The sequence below is a fragment of the Nipponia nippon genome, unplaced genomic scaffold (assembly GCF_047370975.1).
Source record: "Nipponia nippon isolate SJK-2023a ecotype South Korea unplaced genomic scaffold, ASM4737097v1 scaffold_4, whole genome shotgun sequence".
Classification (NCBI taxonomy): domain Eukaryota; kingdom Metazoa; phylum Chordata; class Aves; order Pelecaniformes; family Threskiornithidae; genus Nipponia; species Nipponia nippon.
The window spans coordinates 92,866,750-92,888,622 of NW_028262358.1; the positions used below are offsets into that span (position 1 = coordinate 92,866,750).

General features: G+C 43.7%; 1 protein-coding gene across 2 annotated transcripts in view; it reads right to left on the reverse strand.

Annotated features, from left to right (window-relative positions):
• The window catches only part of KCNQ5 (potassium voltage-gated channel subfamily Q member 5), a 300,365-nt gene extending 282,565 nt beyond the window's left edge, over positions 1 to 17,800 (reverse strand). Inside the window, exon 1 of one of the 2 annotated variants that reach the window (XM_087776374.1) lies at positions 17,442 to 17,800. In XM_087776374.1, coding sequence (XP_087632500.1) covers positions 17,442 to 17,797 — 356 coding nt within the window. In that variant the 5' untranslated portion in view covers positions 17,798 to 17,800. The remainder of the gene's footprint in view (positions 1 to 17,441) is intronic. The other variant, XM_087776375.1, reaches the window with a different exon arrangement.
• Between the last annotated feature and the right edge of the window lie 4,073 nt (positions 17,801 to 21,873).

Sequence of the window (21,873 nt, forward strand, 5' to 3'; positions counted from 1 at the left end):
AAAGTTAAATGGTATTATTTTTTTCCAAACAATTTTTAAACCATCTCTTGTATTTCTGTATTTTGTGTGCCTGGAAAGTTGCACAAAACGTGTTGCTTCAGGGCTGCACCTAATTACATTGGGCATCCAGAAATAGGTGTATCTGACTCAGAATTTCTGCATACTTTGCCAACCAATCAAACCATAAGAAATGCAAGCTATGGTTAAATTAAGCAATAAAACACCGCAAGCTGCAAGTTGTAACGTATCAGCATACACTACAGGGCAAGGAAGAAGATCACAACAGGAAACAGTTTCAGAGTAGCAGTTGTCCCCCATACTGCCAAGAGTACCACCACAACTGTGACTTTATGCAATTTGAGTCAGAGGACCAACTATTCTAAACTGAATGTTGCAGAACAGGATTAAACATAAAAGGAGGATAAGTGCACTAAAGCAGTGATATCTTTGATTACCAACTGTTATCTACCACCTTTTTAAACCTTTATAACTGCAAGTTTTTTCACTTGATAATCAATCCCTCTTTGTAGACAGAATCTTCCAGCCAGATTTAATTCCTTTAATGTCTCTAACAAACACAGAACTGGTACAAAACCAGACTTAACTAGCAACTCATGCTGAGACTTTTTGTCATTAACCTTAAGCTAAAAAGGTAAGCTCGGGTGCTATATTTTGCAAGTGGTCCAGGACAGGTGGGCAATTGACCAGATGACCCCAAAAAACTCATGCTCGTCCAGGTCTCTTCACTCTGAAACATCTCTAGGATGGAGAGTGCAGTTGAGCTGTTTTAATTTACTCTTTCTTTTTCACAATACTACGCAAGTAAATTACGTGAATCAACTGGACCAAATCTGGTCCCAGAGATTTCAAACAAAAATGTATTTTATCATGAGAATGTTAGGATATTTGTTTTCATGCCCCAAGGGTGGTCATTAATAATTAGCAACTTACACAAAGTTGCTAGACAAAGCACAAACCAAAAAAATAGCTTAATCCTCACATATTTTCTGCCTACATTTTAGGAAAGTTAAAAATTAATCATAACAGTAAGAGAATGGGACTGAGAACTATAAAGCAATTACAGTCATTGATAACCACTGCCTACATAGACAATGATGACAGCAATTAGAATAGAATAGAATAGAATAGAATAGAATAGAATAGAATAGAATAGAATAGAGTAGAGTAGAATAGAATAGAGTAGAATAGAATAGAATAGGACTATTTCAGTTGGAAGGGACCTACAACAATCATCTAGTCCAACTGCCAGAGAAGGAGAAACCATTAAAGGAGAAACCAGTAAGTGATCCATGCCAATACTGAGAACTTTCCATTAATAGCTGCTTTTCCATAGAACCATTATAACCTTGCTAATCCAGTCATTTGACTAACTTGTAAGGTCATTTTCTAAATGGGAAGTGATAAGTCTTGAGTTTGAGTTGCAAGGAATTCTTTTAGTTGATAGCTATGTGTCAAGCAATGTGGCAATAAATTCCAAGCAATGTGGCAACTTAACATCAACTGCATTACATGAATACATGGGGTTTTTCAGATTGATAATATAAAGAACAGTCTTCATCTATGTTCATTACGAAGCAAACTCTGCTGTTAAACACTGTTTTGCACAAAGGCTGCAAACCTCATATACAATCAGCTATCAAACTAAAATATGTTTAAGAGCTATTTGAACAATTGAAGTATTTCCTGTTGATTTTAGATTAGGAACATATCCAGATTTCCATGCCTGCAAGAGAACAATCATTTTCAGAAATGAATAAAACTGTATATAGCAAAATACTTTATTTTGTACCATACCATTTTCCAAACTCTATGGTTACTCTTGCGGAAGTATTTTAATGGCTACTTTTCAAGGAAAAGTATTTTGCCACTTACAATCTCTGTTATTCATTGCAAATGGTTAAAGCAAAGATCTAAAAACATAGTCTACAGCATATTGTGATCCATTGCAGCTGCAGGTGATTTACCATATAACATACCACAGTTCACACAGCACAAGCAATCACTTGTGAGGCTGCACAAGACAGCAATGACACAGTGCTGATAGAAACCTAAAGTAGAAATTTCTTTAAATTACACAGCACTCTTAGAAAATTCAAGAATACGAAGATAAAGCATCCTATTACCTCACTGGTATTTTGCTTGAGTAAGAGCTTCTGGACTGAGGCTAGAATTAATGGCTAGTAAACAGCTTTAGGATTTGGCCTGCCATTTGTACCTGCTAAAGACTTCTCTATTCAAAAGTACTAGTGTTTGACTCAACAAAATACAAATCATGTTCTTTGCTTTTATTAATGGGACATCAATGTATGTCAGCACTATTTTATATATATATACACATATATATATATCTGTAAACATTTACATGCTTGAATGCATCCGAGAGTTTTCTGAAAGCCCAAAACAGTGTGAGTTGAATGCCAGGTTGGTGCTGAAATTTCAAAAGAAATAAACCACTGTGATAAAAGCTGTGCTCTTCCCACCCCTCAGCAATGTCCACGGCGTTCTCTTACAAGGGTGACCATTACGAAGCCCTTAGGTTCCAGTTCCATGGTCCTCTGAGGGAGTACTTGAGTTAATCAGAGAGCACAGAGGTAGGAAAAGACCATTAGTCCCTTAGGAAACCAACTGGGCACAACCAAAAGAAGAAAATATTGACTGGCAGAGTAGTTAAAAGCCATTTTGAGTGGCTTTTTAGAAAACACCTGAAATCTGCTAAGAAGAGAAAACAGCTTTCCTTCACGTTTCCACTGGAAAAAGGAATCCAGAAACACTTCACTTCAGACTCAAAAGCTTGCCATGACCCTCCACATGAAAAAAAGGAATAACCATGTTTTTCCAGTGGGTTTTTTTTCTTTCCCCCCTTCAGGATAAAAGAGCTTACAGCCTTATTTGCTTTGTCTTTGGGGAAGACAAAGGTGTCTACATGAACAAGGGTGAGGTTTCAGGAACACGTGGGTTCTCTTTGGTTTGCTACGGTTGCATGAATGGAAAGGCCATAAATTTCTAGCTTTCCCAGCACGTTCTCTGAGGCACTAAAAAAGCAATCACAAAAGACAACCAGAAGACTTCAGTGTATGTGTGTGTGTGTGCACAACAAATTCTAGGGTCTATTTTAATGAACACAATGTATTTTAATGAACACAATGTATTGAATGATCCAATGCAGAGCCGAAACAGCAGACACAGTGGACTCAGCCTACCTAGACACAATATATATCAATTTTAAACACCTGTCATCTAGAGGCTAGCTGGTGAGACAGAAAAACTATTTAAGAATTTTAGTTGCAAAGGTCTGAACTGCTGTTCCATCCTAGGTCACAAGCAAAAACATTCTTTTTTACTCCTGCTTTTGAAGAATTTGCACAAAATTTATACAAGGCTTTAAAAGTTTGGCAGAATGTCCCGAAAGACACAGTCATCGTATCACAACAATATGGTCAGCTGAAATTAATTAAACCAGCTCAAGAGCATGAAGTCCATCCTCATTCCATACTATAGACTGCAAAAGTATGCAGATGCAGAAGCCTGTTTTGAGAGAAGCAGCTTCATAAAAACGTACCTTAAAATAAACAAACTACTCCAATTCATGTCTACCTTTCTCAAAGTTTGTCAAGCCCTAGTATTTTGACAACAGCCTGTTTCAAAGAACCCGTGAGACTGATATCAATCTGTTCTCCCAGGGCATCCCATTGACTATTTTCCCCACGTTCTTACTAGTCTCTATCAGCCACTTAATACCTGCTGTTTTTTTAGCTCCCAACCTCAGAAAAAGTCATAAGACTAGGTGTATCTTTACCACCATTAATTCATCTGCACCCTGGTATCCCTGCTGTGTGCTGGAAAGATGCACTGCCATTCTGCTTGTTCTTCCACCAGTTATCCATTGCTCTAACTCAGATTCTTCAGACAAAGCCAAATAATGCATAACATTCATTAAATCGTTACAGAGTGAAATTCCCAGCTAATGTAATAGTATCTGCCAAAACAACCGTCACTTTCAAAAAGCAACTGGAAAAAAATACACCACAGTTTTAGTTACGGGTTTACTGAAGTTGGGTTTAGTTGCAGTACGTTAGAAATGCACCCATGCTAGTCTTCTGCTGTCAGTTTATTGTTGAATGAACGGCATTTCTAACGCGTGCTGCTGAGGTTGTCAGACCCAGCAAAAAGAATCAGTTTCATTTGTTCTTTTTTTCCACTTAATGAATCATGCAAAGTTGACTTTCTGTTTTCGTTATTCAGTTATAAAAGTAATTTTAAAAATTAACTGCCAAGATCCTTTTTACAGCTATTGACAGTGAAGACAAATAACTTTCTCCTTAGGCACTAAGAGGTGCTACATCTGCGTGGACGGACACGGATTACACAGTCACAGGGATGAGCGCTCAGAGCATACTGCTGAATCCAGACAGGAGGAGGTTGCAAGAACTGAAATAGTAAGAGTTTGAGTGATAGTTTGAGCTGTGGCGACAGACAGGTCATACCTTTGAGATATTAGGTAGACAGAAATCATGTTAGGAATGATAAAGGTCCATCTCAACAATGATACCTGGGTTACCAGCCTGGTAAAAGACAGTGATACTGTTGTCTGTGGTAATTTAGAAAAAGGTAAGGGGAGAATTGACATTCTTGCCTACGATGCTGACCAATGCCGTTGTGTTGCCTTTCCATATTATTCCAAGAGAAAAGACGGATTTCTTCTGTGAAGATTTTTCACTGTTCACAGAGCCCAAAAGACACTGGAAGACAGCTAGACAGGTAACTAGAACACCCAAGAACAAAGCTGATACAAATACCTGGTATTATTTAATCATGAACTTGCATCTCCTGCATTTGTTACATGAAAGAAGTTTGTGGATTAGTGAATGACATCCTGCAGAGCTGCAGCTGGGTGTGTGATCATTTTCACAAGGTATGCTAACAATTTTCCCGTATTCTGTATTAATTATTGTTTTTAGTAAAACTAAAAATGTTAATGATTTTTTAGAACACGTAACCAGCAATTCCCAGGGCTAGACTGTGAAATACCAGTTTTACCCTCCTGACAGAAAACAGTATGAATTGTATGTGTAGTGATTTGTTGCCGTCACCGGCACACCCTCTAGAGGTAGGCAAGGCAGCCCTCAGTTTGAAGTTAATCCGCAGATCCATACTTGGAACAGCATAACCCGCCAACATCACGTACCCACTACAGCATACCTCATGTTTAAAGGTGAGGCTGAAAGACAGAACTTCATTACTGAGCCATTGCAACATGCTGAATACAGCAGATACCCTCTGTGTTCGTAAGACACGGTTCTGCGATACATGCCAGACTGTGATGAAGGCAAACACTGGTTCACTGCAGGATGCTAAATGTAGGTATTGGGAGATGAGTGGACGGCCCTAACATACTTATCCCATTCCCAAAATCAAATACACTTCAGATGTCTTGACTGACTCTTCTCTAAATGACTTCAAAATCTTTACAACTGTTCACATTTTCATCCAGGATCATTTTCATTTTAGTCTCATTTCACAGAGATTTGCTTCTTTCATATTCAAGGCAGAGAAGGATACGATTTTGCCAGGGATTAACAAACCCAAAAAACACAATGAAAATTTCATAAAATCTTATTTCTTAAATATTGAGCACTCTGCTAGTTAATTTTATCTTCCAGATACATATCGTATCTGAAATGTCACTATCTGCGCTGTCTTAATACATCCGAGTTTCAGTCACTATCCATTATATTATTTATGATTAACTCCTAAAGCTGGTGATAAAGGCAAGCCAAAAAGAATGCCATGACCTTTCATTGCGGTGAGGTAATTTACAGACATGGTCAGATGAAAAAATACTGGAGAGCAAAGTCATACAAAGGATTTTTCCAAGTAAACACTTCTGACACTTACTGGTGTGATATCGCACTTAAGTTTGGTACAGCTACTTCAGCTCCAGTTTTCCCATTAATGAACAGCAGCAATAACAACATTTAACCCAGTATTACCATATTTTTAGATGTCTTCGATATTTCATGCGTATCATTAACTCAGCTATGGTTTCAAGGAGAAATTCCCTGGACGGGAGTAAGACTGACTGAATTCCTTCCTGCAGAAAAAGTCCCGAAGGATTGTATTTCTCACTGAGCTAAAGGGTATTCAGAAGTACTGGAGTTTCAGATGCACCTCCTCAGGTTTTCCTCCAAGTCTAAGTGTAGCCATGCTGGAGGTCAGAGACTGGGCTGCACTGTGCTGACCCAGCTTCATCCCTTCCCATCAAACGACCTGCAAGAGCAGCTAAAAAGTGACCAAAGGTCCATCAGAGAGGGATCCAGATGGGAATAAACCAGCTGAGACTCAGTCTCAGCAAGGAGAGAGAGGAGGGTGCAGGTGGCATAGGGACTGTAACCCTCCACGAGTTCAACCAACAAGAGCCATCGCCAAGATCAGCCGCAGTCTAGAGGAGATTTTATCTTCTGCAGTCCACTGGGCAACTTTATCTTGCAGGTACAGATTGTGCTGCTATTCACCACACCAGCAGAAAAATAAGAAAAACGCTGAAAGCTATGCCTTTAAATCTAAAGAGAAACCTGGTCATTGCTGGACTTGAATAAAAAGTCAACAGATTCTTCTTCACATTAGCTACCAGAACACGTGAATGCACCCCTCAACCCTCAAACACACAAATATTTACCAAAGGAAAAGCAATCAGAAACACAATCGGGTAGTGAATAAAATTTTCATGTTGTAGTAAAAACATTACTGATACTGATCATTTCCTCAAGGCTGTACACAGGGTCAAGACCTCAATGGAAGAAAAATGTAAAGATCAATACCATGTTTTATTTATATATAAATCCGATAAATTGATTTCCACTGGTACTTCAGCTTTCTCTCTACAGAAAGCAGATAATAAAAGGGGAAAAATGTTAATTAAAGACATATTATTAATATAAGACAAGAACATTTCTAACCTTAAGGTAATATTCAGTATCAGTACAGTACTGTTACAGTCAAGTAGATATTCATAAATTCTCCCTCACCTCGATGATTTCATTCCTACCTAGATAATGTCTCCTGCCTCTGCAATTCCATGAGTGCTCTCAGCATAACTGTCCCTACATAATATCTCCAAACAGCGAAATCTCATGTGGAGTGCCCGCACATACATAATATAGTAGCTTTGAAGGTTTCAGGACAGGCCTTCATCCTTCCATACAAGAATTTCTCAAATATAACTTCAGAAGCTTTATAAACATGTCTCTAATTCAGATGGGTTTTCGCCATCATCCCTGATTGAAAGACAGAGCTTTTATCAATGCTCAGTTTGATAATTTCTACTAACTACTATGTAAGTGCCTAAAACTATTAATAATACCACTAAAAAGTATGTCTACAAGCATTTTCAGGATGAAAATCAAAATTCCTTCCGAAGAGCATTTATAATTCAGGATCACCACCTGCCTCATCACTGCCTACAATAATCTCTCACTTCCAATACCCTGGCAAACAGATTGTTCGCAGAAGCCAAATCATGAGTTTAGTCAGCAGTCAGTGCGACCTTTGAAGAAGGCTAACTTCTTTCCAGACAGTATCTCCAACCACCAAATGAAATCTATTGTTTCTAAGCTTAAGGGGATAGAAATACGTCTGTCTGAACAAACTGTTCTATTATATAAATTCTACAACACCCACAGATGTTAGCAAAGCTGTTCCTCTTTTATTCTAAATTCTGCTTCATCTTCAGTCTACAGATGCAGTCAGGACATCTTCTCAAAGAGAGAAACATCCACAGATTAAATGACTAGCAATTGAATAAATCACTTGAGAGCATGCATACTTACTGCAACTAACTATATACTGCAAGTGTACTGGAACCTCCTTGGGAAAAAAAACCAACATTTAATTAACATTTCTAGTAAAAACAAGTGGGTGAGTCCAAAGGCATGAGAAGTTCTGCCTCCCAACTGGACTTCAGAAGGGTCTGAGTGACAGGTCTAAGAAAAAGCCTCCAACTGCCAGCACAGGCTCTTCTTTCCTCCCTGTTGCACAGATACCTGCAAGTAGCTCAGTCCCTCATACACAGGCTGCTTTGCATTTCCTGCCACCTCTATGCATCCTTTTGCAGAGAGCAGCAAAGAGCAAGACTCGGTTCCTTCCTGTGGCAATGATGCATGTAAAAAAAACCTTACTCTACAGGAAAGCATCAACTGCACAGAGATGAGAGCAGAAACAGATTTCTTCCCTCCTAATGATTTTAGAGACGACTACTAAACCCAAGTCAGCAAAACTTTCTTGGATGTAAAAGAGTTTTTCAAGCTGATGATTTCCTGGCAACACAGCAATGCCCCTTCTCCAGTGCTGGGCCACCTGAAGGGAAGAGGCCATCACCTGCTCACCAGCCCCGGCTGCAGCGCGGACACCGCTCCAACCTCACCACGCCAGCTTCGACTGAGCCATCACCTGCCATTCTCTGAAGACATGGCAGTTTTGCCGTAGAAAAGATGTGGTTACTGAAACAGACTTGTCTCCTGGGCAGACTGACCTACATTTCCAAGCTCACTGACAAAGATGAGTGGCCCTCCACCCCCACTACTTAACAGAAGTGCATCCAAAACAATATTTCATCTTAATTTTCCCACAAAAGTCCCTCTCAAGTATGTCAGGATCCTTACGCTCATTTCAAAAGGCCCCAACAGTAACTTTTAAGTGCATTCCTGCCATGAGAGCCTGGAAGAGGAAGATTTGTGCATTTGCTTCTAATGGGTAATTCTCAGATACCATGGTTATGGATGAACTTAGGCCGTACAGAGCAATTAAATTTAATGCCCTAGGAGAAGTTAGATGCTATTTCTGACTGAATGACCTCAAAAGGGTGTGTGCAGATGCTCTAATTGACAACACTAGTGAACTAGGGAGGCATCTCAATGTGTTCAGCAGCATTTTTTTCCTCTCGAAGCAGAAAGATTTTACTCTCTTGGTTTGGCCATGTTTGACTCCTGGCACCAGTCTGTTGCTACCATATGATACCAGGTATGACTACAATAAAATAATTAAAACTCTGCAAAAATCTTGAAAGGTGTAATATGTTTCCTTTGTTGAACTAGGGAGTCTCAAAGCAAGAAGGAAGCCAAGACAAACAGGAATATATTGCACACATCAAGAAGAGGGCAGGTACAAAACTTCCTTTCTTCATTACTTCTAATCAGTTTAAGAGCATGATTCATTTGTTAAATTTCATTCTATACAAGTGGGGAGAAAAAGTGAATTATGCACTGAATACACAATAGAATAATGAAAGGAAGCTGCAGGTACTCCATGCCTTTGAAAATCATTCACTCTTCAAGAAAATGCTTGCATACATATTTATGTCCATCTCTGTTAAGGTAAATACACACATTTATGTTTGAAGATTTTCTTGGGTGAAGGCCAAACAGAGAAATTCAGATACATCTAGCTGGAGGACTGTGTCCACCTCTGAATCAGTGGACCAGACTGTATATATTGAGAAGTAATCACAGTCTTTCAAGTAGAAGACACTGCCTGAGACTACACTTCAGTGCTCAAAGTGATGAACATTTTGCTGAGCTTCCTGTAACACAATTACACTGCAACTCAGACAGCTATCACAAGATAAATCTAATGCTCAACAGAAAATTGAAAATATTTCTTGATTAAGTGCAGCTGACCTGTAAGACGGCCTTTGAACTTTTAATTAATATATTTAAAGGAAGTTTACTTTTCACATGAGCACAGCAACTGCTTAAAATTATTTTGCAATTGATAAACTGTACAGCTGATGAATTTTGTACCCTAACTGACCTGTGGTGGCAATCCCTTGGGTAATCTACATCTGCTCTCATACAGTAAATCTGTAAACCAAACTTTAAAAAAAAATCCTTCAGAGAAAACAAGAAAGGAGAAAAAAAAATAAGTTTCCCCAAACTCAGTATAATTTATATAATACATATTTAGAAGTGAATCTCAATACACCAGCATTAATTAAAAAGCCAAGAATGCATGCTCTGTTGTGTTAATGGTTTGCAAAGGGAAAAGCAACATTTATTGTAAGAATAAACATCTGCCTCATTAGGAATAATGTAGCAAATGATGTCTATTATGTATACACGTTAAAGATATTTCATTAGATAGTATTATTTATGCTTTCTACTCCATCCTTTTTACCTGTGTGCAGAAGACTCACTTTTGCTTCAATTAAAATCAGTGGCAAATTTCATTAATTTTCATCAGACATTTATGGTAATGGAAATATGAACCATATAAAAATGTTAAGCACTTGGCAATTAAATTTTACGAATTATTAAGAAACAACTACCTTACAGCAGTGAGTTTTATTTGCAATGTCAGCAGTTTACATTGTCTAGGAATAAAAGTTTTTCCTTCTATTTATTTTCTCCATAAAAAGATGAATTAAGTTACAAATCATGTGCTTTTCCTTTCCACTGAAACTATTATGAAAAATTTCACTGCATTTTTATGAGTATTGGTAAATATATTAATGATGTTTATTCTCGTGAATAGGGAAATCACTATTAATGACTGAATAATCATTGGTATTCCATTTGGTTGATGCTAGAAATTATTTGCAATTATTGCAAAAATATTAGTTCAATTGTACTTTCATCCAATTCAGGAAACTTAATTAAGCTACAAACAAAAACAGTAAAACAGGGTGAATAGCTATGAAAAATATAGTCAGATTTGGAGCACGGAAAGAGCTTCAAGTCTGTGCAGATAACATGACTTTTATTTTTGCTTTAAAAAGTCAAATACCACAGAAACTTAAAAAGTATTGGGAAAGAAAAGGTGTCTAGCTCATTAAGTTATCATCTAGAGCCTACTCTGAAAATCTGTCACACAAGTACTGATTCACAGGCAATTAAAATCTTTCTACAATCTTTCTTGCATCCTCTAAAACAACTACTCCTTTGAGACAGCATATATTTAATGCCACATTATGTGTTCATAGATCATCTGACCCCTGGACAAAATCTACAATTTCAGGCAACTTCTTTCACCAGATGAGACCACAGAAAGTTCACCAAGAGTCTCTACAACATACAAGATGCTCAATAAGGAAGACAAGAAATGTCATGCCAAAGACTGACGCACCAAGAAAAACAGATCTAAGATAGGACTCTCACCCCCAAATATAATGCTAATTGCTTGATTTTTGCATGAGGGGAAAAAATTACAGCAAAAAGATAATTATAAAGAAAGCTCTTAACTCTCTTTTTGGTTTAAGATGGAGAAAAGATGGAGAAGGCTCTGCTCGCAAAGGCTGTACATTTATTTCAAAATGTGAAACCCAAACACTAACCTAAGATATTATTCACCTTCCTATACAGAATTCCTAATCCCATTTGAGAAATAAACCTTATGACAAACAGAAGAAAGTCCACATGCATGACCTTTCCCCAATCCAGATCTTGGTGACTCTTTCTCAAAGAAAGCCTTTGGTTCTCTTCTTTCTAGAAGGTTGAGGATCAGTTTTGATTTTTATGGCAAATTAGCTCTTTCCCCTGGATCACTACTCTTGAGTCAGAAAGTAAGGCCAGTACAAATGAGAAAACTTAGCAGACCAAACCTCAAAAAATAAAATGTGAAACATTATACTAAGGTAAATATACATCACATGATAAACATTCCTGATACTTATCTACTGAAAATCCTGAGGTGGGCAACAGCTATCCAACAAAACCAAGTAAAAAAAGAGAAACTAGATGTTATTTATTGCCTGTGACCGGGTTCCAGGAGAGGACTGCTGTCCATGAACAACAAGAGGAAAGAGGAGGCATGAACCGTTGTTGACCATTTTATCTTCTCTGCCAACCACAGAGGAAGTGCAAGCAGCTTTAAAGATTGTTGTATCTCCAGGTCTCTGGTCAGTGTATAGTGACTGAGATAGCACAAGAAAATACAGGACATGAACATAAAACCCTATGAATTCCAATTAAGAGAAAAGCAGAGATCTGGATTTGGTGCAGAGTAATCCAATGCATCCATACAGGCTGGGAACCCACTGTTTGGGTGGCAGCCCCACCGAAAAGGGCCTTGGCGTTCCTGTGGACACAGCAGGTTGAGTACAAGCCAACATCATGCCCTCATCAGAAATAAGGCAAGCAGCATACAACTACATTAGAGGAGTGGAGCCATCAGGCTGAAGAAAGTTATTTTTCTCCTCTACTCAATGTGGCCTCACACTATGGCACCCAGTTGTGTCCCCCCCAGCTGAACAGGGATGTGCAGAAGCTGGAGGAGATGCAGGAGAGCAACCAAGATAGTCAGGGGCCTCGAGCTTGTATCTTACATGGGGAAGTTGAGGGAGCTGAGCTTGTTCAGTCTGGCAAGAGGCTGATATAACAGGTGACCTAGTAGCAGCCTACAAGTACTTGAAGGGAAATTACAAGGATAAAGAAGCCAAATTCTTCTTGCTAGTGCCAGATGATACATAAAGGGGCAATGACCATTAGCTGCCACTTGGGAGGTTCAAGTTGGCTCCCGTCCTTCCCTCCCCATGCCAAAACCCCTCTTTTTTCAACAGGTGGGTGTTGCAGACCTGTAGGTTACCCAGCAAGGCGGTGGGACCTCCATCCAGTGAAGTTTAAGACCCATCTAGACAAAGCCCGGCTGACACGACTGGGAAGAGTGAGTCTTCCAGTTGGACTGGGTGACTTCCAAAGGTCCCTTCCAAACAATGCTTAAGCGAGAAATATGCACACATACAGAAACACAGACAGCCTCAGATGCGGCAAACCACTGCAGATTTATACCGAAGTGCGCCTAAATATCCACCATCATTCATTGTCACTCCCTGAAAGAAAATGCCTACTAAAGTTTAGGTGTTACAGAATTTTAAATTTTTACCTCCTTAGTACCTAATAAGATTGGCTTTGCCATCTCATTTATATTGTCAACCCTACTATCTGCTATTTGTAAATATCATGCTGTTATTTGTTTTTTAAAGCATACAAAAATATATTGTTATCCTAACAACATCAGACCCTGACTCTGAAATGGTGCTTGAAAAGACGAAAGCCATAGATCTACCCACAGTGGAACCCGTTCATTAGATGCTTTGAGATGGATAAAATAAAGAGAGAAAATAATTTCTCCTACTTTCTAATAGTAGAAGAAAAAGCAAGAATTTAGGCTGCTGCATGTTACTGTTTTTCTAATCAGAATGTGGAACCTCCCTAATTATACAAATGGCACAGTATGACATAGCACTGTTAGGTCACATGCGAAGACGCTGCTGTTCAGTAGCCATCTGATCATTAGTAATCTATGTCCTTTCCGGCAGATCTGGAAAACTAAAATAGCTAGTTAAATCTTTGATGGCATCATTAGATTTTTTTCAGAAATAATTTTTCAGCCTTTTTCCATCAATAACACAAAGGACAAGAAGAACATCACACAGGCTCTTAAATTCATCTAGCATCATATCTGATCTCCAGCCATGGCCAACAGAGGATGCCCATGGAAAGCTATCAATACAGGTAATGCAAAGTGATACTGCCCTTGTGCATGCATCCAGCCTTGCAATTTGTGATTCAGAAGCTTCCAGAGCAAAAGGCGGTGCCTTTGTAAAGAGAAGGACATCCCCACAACAAATGTTAAAGACTTTTGCATGGAATATATTACAAAGAAGTCAGTAAGAAACAGAAACTTTATTATTCCTGAAATAAATCCAAAATGTTAAATTAGGAAACTTATGCAACTAATTATATCCTACCAGTATAAGCAGTATCAGAGTAGTATTTTTTCCGAACTTCTCACGCCATCTCTTTTTCAGAATGTCAATTAAGAATGAAAATAATACAAAATCGTTATGACAACTGAAGATGAAACCCAGAGTTAAATTTGCAACAAATCTGGAATTCCCCTTTGATCATTCTAAGCCAATGTCTATACATTTTTATGTATAGACAACCAAACAACCCAAAATAACCTAAATAAACAACAACAGCAACAACAAAGAAATCCTATGACATCCCAAGACAACGCTTTTGAAAAGTTACAGTATCACAGCACTTTCATGTAGATGCACGCACGTTAAATATGCACATGCTCCATGTGTAGGTGATGTGGTGTGGCATAAATATTTTACTAGCAGGAGTTTACATTACTGACTCATTACTCGCGAATGGTATGAATATTCTCTTCCGATTTTATAAGTGTCCGTATTTTTGGTGTTCCTGAATGATTAAGAACAGAAGACTGTGGTATCTGAAAGGTAGTTTTTCAAAAACATCCCGTAAATATCTTAGATTTTCAGCTAGGGCTTCCATGTAAAGAACTACTGAGGCACACAAAAAGGAGCCAAGAAACATGTCATTTATGGCTCTACTCCCCAGCACAACTATACTGAAGTCAAAGGCCTTTGCTCAAGAGTGAATCCTTCCTCTAGTAGCAGAAGTTTGCAGAACAGGTGTTTTTTCCAGCATTTTGTAAGTTTATATTTACAAATAAACTAACCAATTGACTTCTGAATGTAGGTCACAACACTCGTTCCTCAGGTGTCTGGCCTATTTTTCTGTCTTATTTGAAAGGGCAAAAAGAAAAAAGAAGAGCAAAGTGTGCATAATTCTCAGCTCTAAAGTGTTTTTCCCTATGGAAATGAGAAATGGAAATATCACTGCATGAATGGTTTCTTATTTGTAACTGGTGCTTAATTCCCCACTTCTTATTTCAAAAACAAACAGGCAAACCTAAAGAAACTTCTAGATCGAAGACTTCAAATTGAAACTCTGAAACCACCCTTGCGTTATTTCAACCTGCAGATGAGAATGTGCTTCATTTCAGGAGACCAATGATCTACACAGAAGGTCTCACACCACATCGCCCATTCCTGGATCTGAAATAGTACAGAGCTATAACAGGCTCTACTGCAGTCAAGAATAGCTTAGCAGAGGTAGGAGCCGACATCTCATCCACGTACTTAGTAATGTCTCTGCAACTCTAACTACTTGTCTGCTTCAAGACTTTTTTTTCCAAAGAGTTGGGTTTTATTTTTATGTTTCTTTTTAATTCTCAAAGAACGTACGTTTTCCAAGATGCAAGTGTACCTGATCAGGTGGCTGGAAAAAATTGAGTCTGAAACACCAAAAATATTATCTGAATATCTGGCAGTCATTAAATCAGAATTATATAAATACATTAAAATAATTTATAGACTGGCAATGAGGATGGCTGTCAAATTGAAATCCAATGGAACTTCAAATGCACCTTAAACACCGTAGCAGTGACAGATCCTTAAAAGTAATATTATTACTAGGTGCCTTTATATTACTGTAATGTTTCAAGCTCTTTCACACAGATCTGCTCAGATAAAAGATATAACGTTGGCATTTACAGCTGCCAAAATTGCCATTTGCAATTAAAAATTAAAACTGGCACTCTTTCTATGCAGGCAATTATCTAAACGCAGCTGGCAATCTTCCTTGTTTACAGTGCTGCTGTGTCATGACTTCACTCTGTTTGGAAATGTACTTTTTTTTTTCGAGGTTTAAACTTGTCAACTTTATTTCCAACTTGAACTTTCCTTGTTTTAATAATTTTCATCATGATCTCAAAGAGAAAGGTCCAAAATGACAATCTACGGATTTTGTATGGCACCTGCAGGCACTGCAGTAAGACAATTCCTGGTAAAGACTCCGGTGATTCTCACAACATTAATTAACATCCATCTACACTGCAGGATAACACCTGTAAGAACCCAAACAGCAAAATGTACCAAATAAATGCCCTCCCAGAAGGAAGTTCAATCTGTAAGAGTTGATTTTCACAGAAAACACAGAGAAAGGGCAGATCTTCTAAGTGGACAAAAATCCTTTTACTGAACAAAAGATAACGTTAAGTATGTTTCTACTGTTTGTTATCTACAGCAATTATGCTCTACTAAATAAATGCATCCACAAAGTATCTTATTAATCAGACTGCCATGTTTCTGGCAAAGTATTTTTTCCCTTATAAAAACTTCTATTAAAGTAGGACTTGGGGATTCCTCTGCTGCTGGGAGAGAAGTACTCTTTCTGCTATTAAACAGCTTTCAGGGAACAGCTGCTTTTTTACCGAAGCTTCTGTAACCGCTAGCTTGATTCCAGCGACTATCATGGAAATATAGTTACCTACAGCGTATCAATTAAATCTTCTGGTTTGTTTAGGGTATATTTTCTGTGGTCAAACATAGAAATACCTTGTATTATATCCTCAATACAGTAATGCCTCTCATCCTTCCTCTGTAATTTATCGCAACACTTTCATCTAGGACTGTGACCCAGTGCAGTGACTCCTTGCCACCCTGTATCACACGTCTTGCTCAGCCATCCAAAAGGCTTTTGCGTCGGGCCTTTCCCCCGAATATTACCAACGCCCGTAAAAGCAGGGGATTGCTAATGAACTAAGGAACACCGCTGGGGGACCCTGGGGTTACTTTCAGTAGTTACAGTCCTGGGTGCCCCTCACCCGGCTCTCCCAGGCCAGCCTCTCTAAGTACAAGTTTCGCAGCACGGTGACAGTACCGCTCTCCACAGAGCGATGCGACGGGACGTGTATTTCAGTCACCGGCTCTTTCAGAATGAGAGCGACAGGAGTCGTCACCGGCTAAAAGAAAAAGCGCAGAAATGCCAGATACCGGAGGAGCGGAGCGAGCGGGCCGGCAACGCACAGGCCGCTCACCGCGCCCTTCCCCGGGGGTGGCCCCGGCCCTGCCAGCGGCAGGTGGGCGCACCTGGGCGGCAGCCTCCCGCGGGGAGCACACGCGTGGGAAGGCGGCGCGACCCACGCCGCCACCCGCGCTCCCGGCGGGGCGGGAACCAGGCGGGAGGCAGAAACGCGCCGTGCGGCTCCGCGCCGCTAACTTTTCAAACCGCGCAGCGCTCCGTGTCCGCGAAGCAAAACGCACGGCGGGGGTACCGCCGCGGGTACCGCCGGCCTTTCCACCGTGCCCCGCCGCCACGGGGAGGGGCCCGGGAGCGGCCGGCACCCCTCGCCCCGTGTAACCTCAGGGCCGCCGCTTCGGGAGCGCCGCGCAGCCCCCCGCGCAACCGGCGGCCTCAAGCGCCGGGGAGACAAGTGGTCCCCGCCGCGCTCTCCTCCCGTTCCGCTTGCCCGGGTGAACCGAGCCTCCCCCCCCCCAACACCTCCCACCGAGGGCTGCGCGGATTTTCCGTCGCCCGCGGAGCGCCGCGCCGCAGGTGGCAGAGGCTCCCCCGCCTCCGCCGATGCCTCCCGGGCACTTTCGGCGCGACTGGCGGGGCGCTCGCCCTCCCCGGGGGCCGGCCGCCGAGCGATGCTCGGGGACCGGAGGGAAGGTGCGCGCCGCGGCGCGGCTCTGGCCGGGGGCAGGTGCGGGCGGCGGCCCGGGGGACGGGACGGGACGGGACGGGAGGAGAGGGGAGCGGGTCGGTACTCACACGAAGGCGTGGTAGACGAAGGCCCAGCCGCGGGGCCGCTCCAGCACGTTGTACAGGTAGTTCTGCAGCCGGCGGTACTTGGCGTTCCTGCGGCAGCTCGGCCCGCTGCTGTACGACAGCGGCTTCCCCAGCAGGCTCATGCGGGCGCCGTGCTTCCCGCGGCGGCCCTCCCGCAGCCCGGCGGGGGCGGCCGCGCCGCCGGTGCCCAGGAGCAGCAGGCCGTCGCCGCGGGCCGCCGCGCTCGCCAGCGCCCTGCCCCGGCCCGACTCCACATCCTTCATGCCCGCCGCCGCGCCGCTCTTCACCCAGAGCCCCGCGGAGCCGCCCTCCTCCCCGCCGCCGTGGTTGCGGGGCATGGCATCACCCCGGGCGCCGGGGCGGGCGCCGGAGCCGCGGCGGAGCAGGGCGCGGGCGGCGGCGGCCAGGCACCCCGCGGCGGCGGGCCGCAGGAGGCAGCGGGGGCCGAGGGTCTCCGGGCGGCGCCCGCGGGGCGCAGGGGCGCGGGCCACTTTGGGCGCCCGGCGCGGCGGGCCGGGCTGCGGCAGCTTCGCGGGGGCCCCGGCGAGGGAGCGGGCGCCCCCCCGGGCGCGCTCTCCTCCCGGGCGGCGGCGGCCCGCCGCCGGCCCCCGCAGCGCCGCCCGGCGTGGCTCCGCGGCCCGGGACGGGGCGGCGGGAGGGCAGCTCCGCGCAGCTCCGGCGGGAAGGCCGCGGGGGCGAGGGCTCCGGGCCGCGGCTCGGCGGTGCCTGTCGCCGCCCGCTCCCTCGCCGCCTCCCGCGGCACTTGGCCTGGCCGGGCCGGGCAAGCTGTTGCTCTCGCTCCCAGCGGCAGAGAAAGTCGGCGAGAACGGCGGGCCGGCGGGGGCAGGCAGGGCCCGCGCCGCCCTGCGCCTCCGCGTCCCGGGGCGCAAGCGGCAAAGGCGGCGGCGGTGCCCGCGGCGGGGCGGGCGGCAAGCGGCTGGCGGGACGCGGCGGCCGCGGGCTACGCGCGCTGCCGGGAAATGTCCATGTAAGTCCGAGAAAGTAACAGGACTGCCCTAAGTCTCGGCGGCGGCGGCGGCGCGGCGGAGGCTCGGCCGGCGGCGGGACCCCGCTGCGGGCGGGGAGCGCGGCCGGCCCGGGTGGGGCAGTGCAGGCGAGCCGCCGGGTGTCCCCCCGAGGGGGCGGCGCAGCCCGGCGCGCTGCTCCGGCGCTTCCGCCGTGCCCCGGCCCCCCGCGGCGGCGGGAAAGCAAATCCCAGCGGCGGCGGGGGCTGCCCTCCCTGCGGGCTCCCCCCCAGTCCTCGGCAGCTCCGGCCCCGGCGCGGTGCGGCCGGAGCGCAGCGGTGCCGCCGCTCGGTGCCCGAGGTGCGCCGAGAAAACGAAGCTCCCCCTGCCGAGAGCGGGCCTTTAACTCCCCGCCGCATCAAGGTGAGCTTGCGGGGGGGAAAAAAAAAAAAAAACCAACAACAAAAATCCACCCCACCACGCCGCAGGCGCGGCTGCTCCGCGCCTCCCCGCCCGGAGCCGGCGGCAGCCGCGCCGGCTTTGGCCGCCGGTTATTGCCGGTGCTCGGTGGCCGCCCCCGGGCCCCCCGCCCACCCACCCGTGGCTGCCTGCCGCGGGCAGCCGCCGCCCGTGCCGGTCCCGAGGCTCGGCAGCTCCAGCCGCCCCCCGGGGGACGCCGTGATGGGCCCGGGGGAGAGGGCGAGCCGCCGCCCGGGCGCTTCAGCACCCACTTCACGAAAAACAGCTGCGTGTCACTGGTTTTGCTGCCTGAGCACCGCAGTGTGAAAATGTGATGCTAATTCGTGAAGGGTTAATGAAAAGTAATAACGTGGACGCTAGTGTTATGCGAAAATCAATAGAGGCATTCTGAAATTCAATTCAATTTTGGGTTTTTTTCTTGGTACTGGCTAGTTAGAGGCCAGGCTCTCAAGCCTTTGATTAACACACCATCTCCAACTTCCAGAAAAGAAGAAGCAAGCGGTGAAGTCTGGCTGAGGACATTAACTTGTGCCTCTACTAAAGCAAGGTGGAAACATCAACAGTACTAATTTACTGCTACCGTGTCTCTAGAGCCTTTCAATCAGTCGTCTTTAAATAAAGAGCTTAATCTTCTTGCTTGCTTCGCTGCACTTCCTCCTCCGCTGCAGCAGCTTCAGACAGGAACTTCCTAACGTGCAAACGGCAGTGGCCACTCACACGGGTGCTAAGGGATGGCAGAAACAGCACACGTGTCAAAACAGATGTTAAGTAGTTAATATAAGTATCTACAGCAACCCATTAATATTTAAGCTTTCCAGTGGCACATATCTACTCCTCTTTCTTTGAATTGTAAATTGAGTTAGCTAATCCTTCATTTACTACTTGTTTGCATTTCCCTGGTTTGATATGCAAGTGTTTATACTCTTCATCCCTATGTACTCATTTACAGCCAAATACATACGGCATGCCTTCCACATCAGCTGGGCCTCTGGCACCACGCTTAGATTTATACTCCACTGGCCTTAGTCACTTGAGTAAAATATTTGAGGGTTGGTACTCAAGTTCCAGAGAGCTAAACTGTGCCGTTCATCTGGGAGCCCATGGTCCAGCCCGCTCAGCAGGGCTCAGTAAGGCCCCCGTCCCGTGAGCTTCGTTTAATTGCCATGGGTAGGCAATGGCACAGCTTGCGGCAGCAGAACTACACCCATGCATCACCGTTGATAGGATCGAGGCTTTAAACTGGGGATTTGGGCAATAAACTACGAAAATTACTGAACTCCTGTTCCTGATGTGCTTTTTGTGATCCACTAAGAAATATTGTTATAATTCTGTGCCCTCTAGTGGCGCCTAAAATCATCTATTAATTTAAATAATAGTAAGGAAAGCAGCCTGTGAGCACAAATAGTATGGGCCAGTATTGAAATGTAGCTGTAGATACCAGGACAGCTAGAAGCAATCAAAAGTAATACTCTTAGGAATTAAGTATTTTATTTTTACAGTGTGTGAACAGAAGTATTTTCCCATTTATTATATTTTATTAAATAATGCTTCTAAAAGTATGTATAATGAAAAGAGATTGATGGTAATTATTCTGATTCCTACTTGCTAATATGTCAGATAACTGAGGCATGATTCGCTGGCTGAATGCCGAGCACTCGGGCAGCTGCCTGCCCTGTACCAGGCAGAGGAGCTCTACTATGTAAAAAAAGTTAGTCCTCCTCTAAGTATTTATTGCAAAATGCGGGTCTACATTTATACGACAACAAATTCCCCTGATATTTTGGCTTCAGACTATATAATACCTACAGAGATGAGCCGTGTGAAATTCTAGCATGTCCACATGGTCCAAGGTCACGCTGGGTTCAGGTGTCAGTAAGAGGATCTACTTGACGAAATCTCCAAGGCAAGAACATCCCAAGGAATCTTGGCTTCTCGAGGCTGCAGGTACAGCATATCCCACCTGCAGGAGGGACATGGAAAATGGCACGCTAAAGTGCAGCTGGGGAGTTGCCATTACTGTGCTTTATGGCAAATGCCAACAACATATTCTTCCACAACTGTAAATCACGGGTTTTAAGATCGCATTGCATTATTCCAAATGTATACATCAGATGTTATGTATCCTGACTTGTGGAAGGATCAGCTGACACATATAATCTTTTCTGATCAGTAACAAAATGTTACATATGTTTGGGATTTTCAGGGGTTTCTTTCCAGTGTGTTGCTTGTGATATGTTGTCTTAAATCAGTGTTTCTGGGTTCCATTTTAATAAAAGAGAGGAAATGATTTAAACAGCAGTGATATTCCCTTGTTCCCTTACTTATAATAAAATCTGGTTTTGCAACAGCATGTAAACTTCTTTTCTAAGACATTTACTAATGCGATTTTGGGGTTAGCCATGCTAGAAGTTAAAGCAGGCCTTCACAAGGACTAAATTTGTAGATAAATAACAGGAATACTGAAATGCACTGGTGTAATCGTGACACAGGGTAGATATTAATAGAAGAAGAACCTTGTTTCAGGGCAAAAAAAGAGGGAAACGAAGACCAGTGGTATTGGAGGGCACTGGCTGGAGTTCAGGATGTCTGGTTCAGTGTCTCGCTCTGTGCTGCCAGGCCAGGTAGGAGCTGCAGCCTGCCCATGTCAAGTCCAAAGTACCAGAGCACGTAGTTGCCTCAAGTCACAGACAGATGCTTACCGAGTTGCTGAAAACCAGTTGTGTACCTATATGCAGCTTTTAGTATTTAGATGGATTTGAAAAATCTCTCTGTCTTTGTGCTTTGATTACATATCTGTCATGGGGTGGTAGCAATTTGTTCGTAGAGGGGTTGTTAGCATACATTCATGGAACAGTGGTAAGACACTCAAATGCTGCAAAGGGGAAACGGTGCAAATCACGTACACGCAGTGGCTGTTTTAAACAGAAAAGCAGCCAGAGTGCAAGCTGGAGGGCCTTCGTAGCAATGCT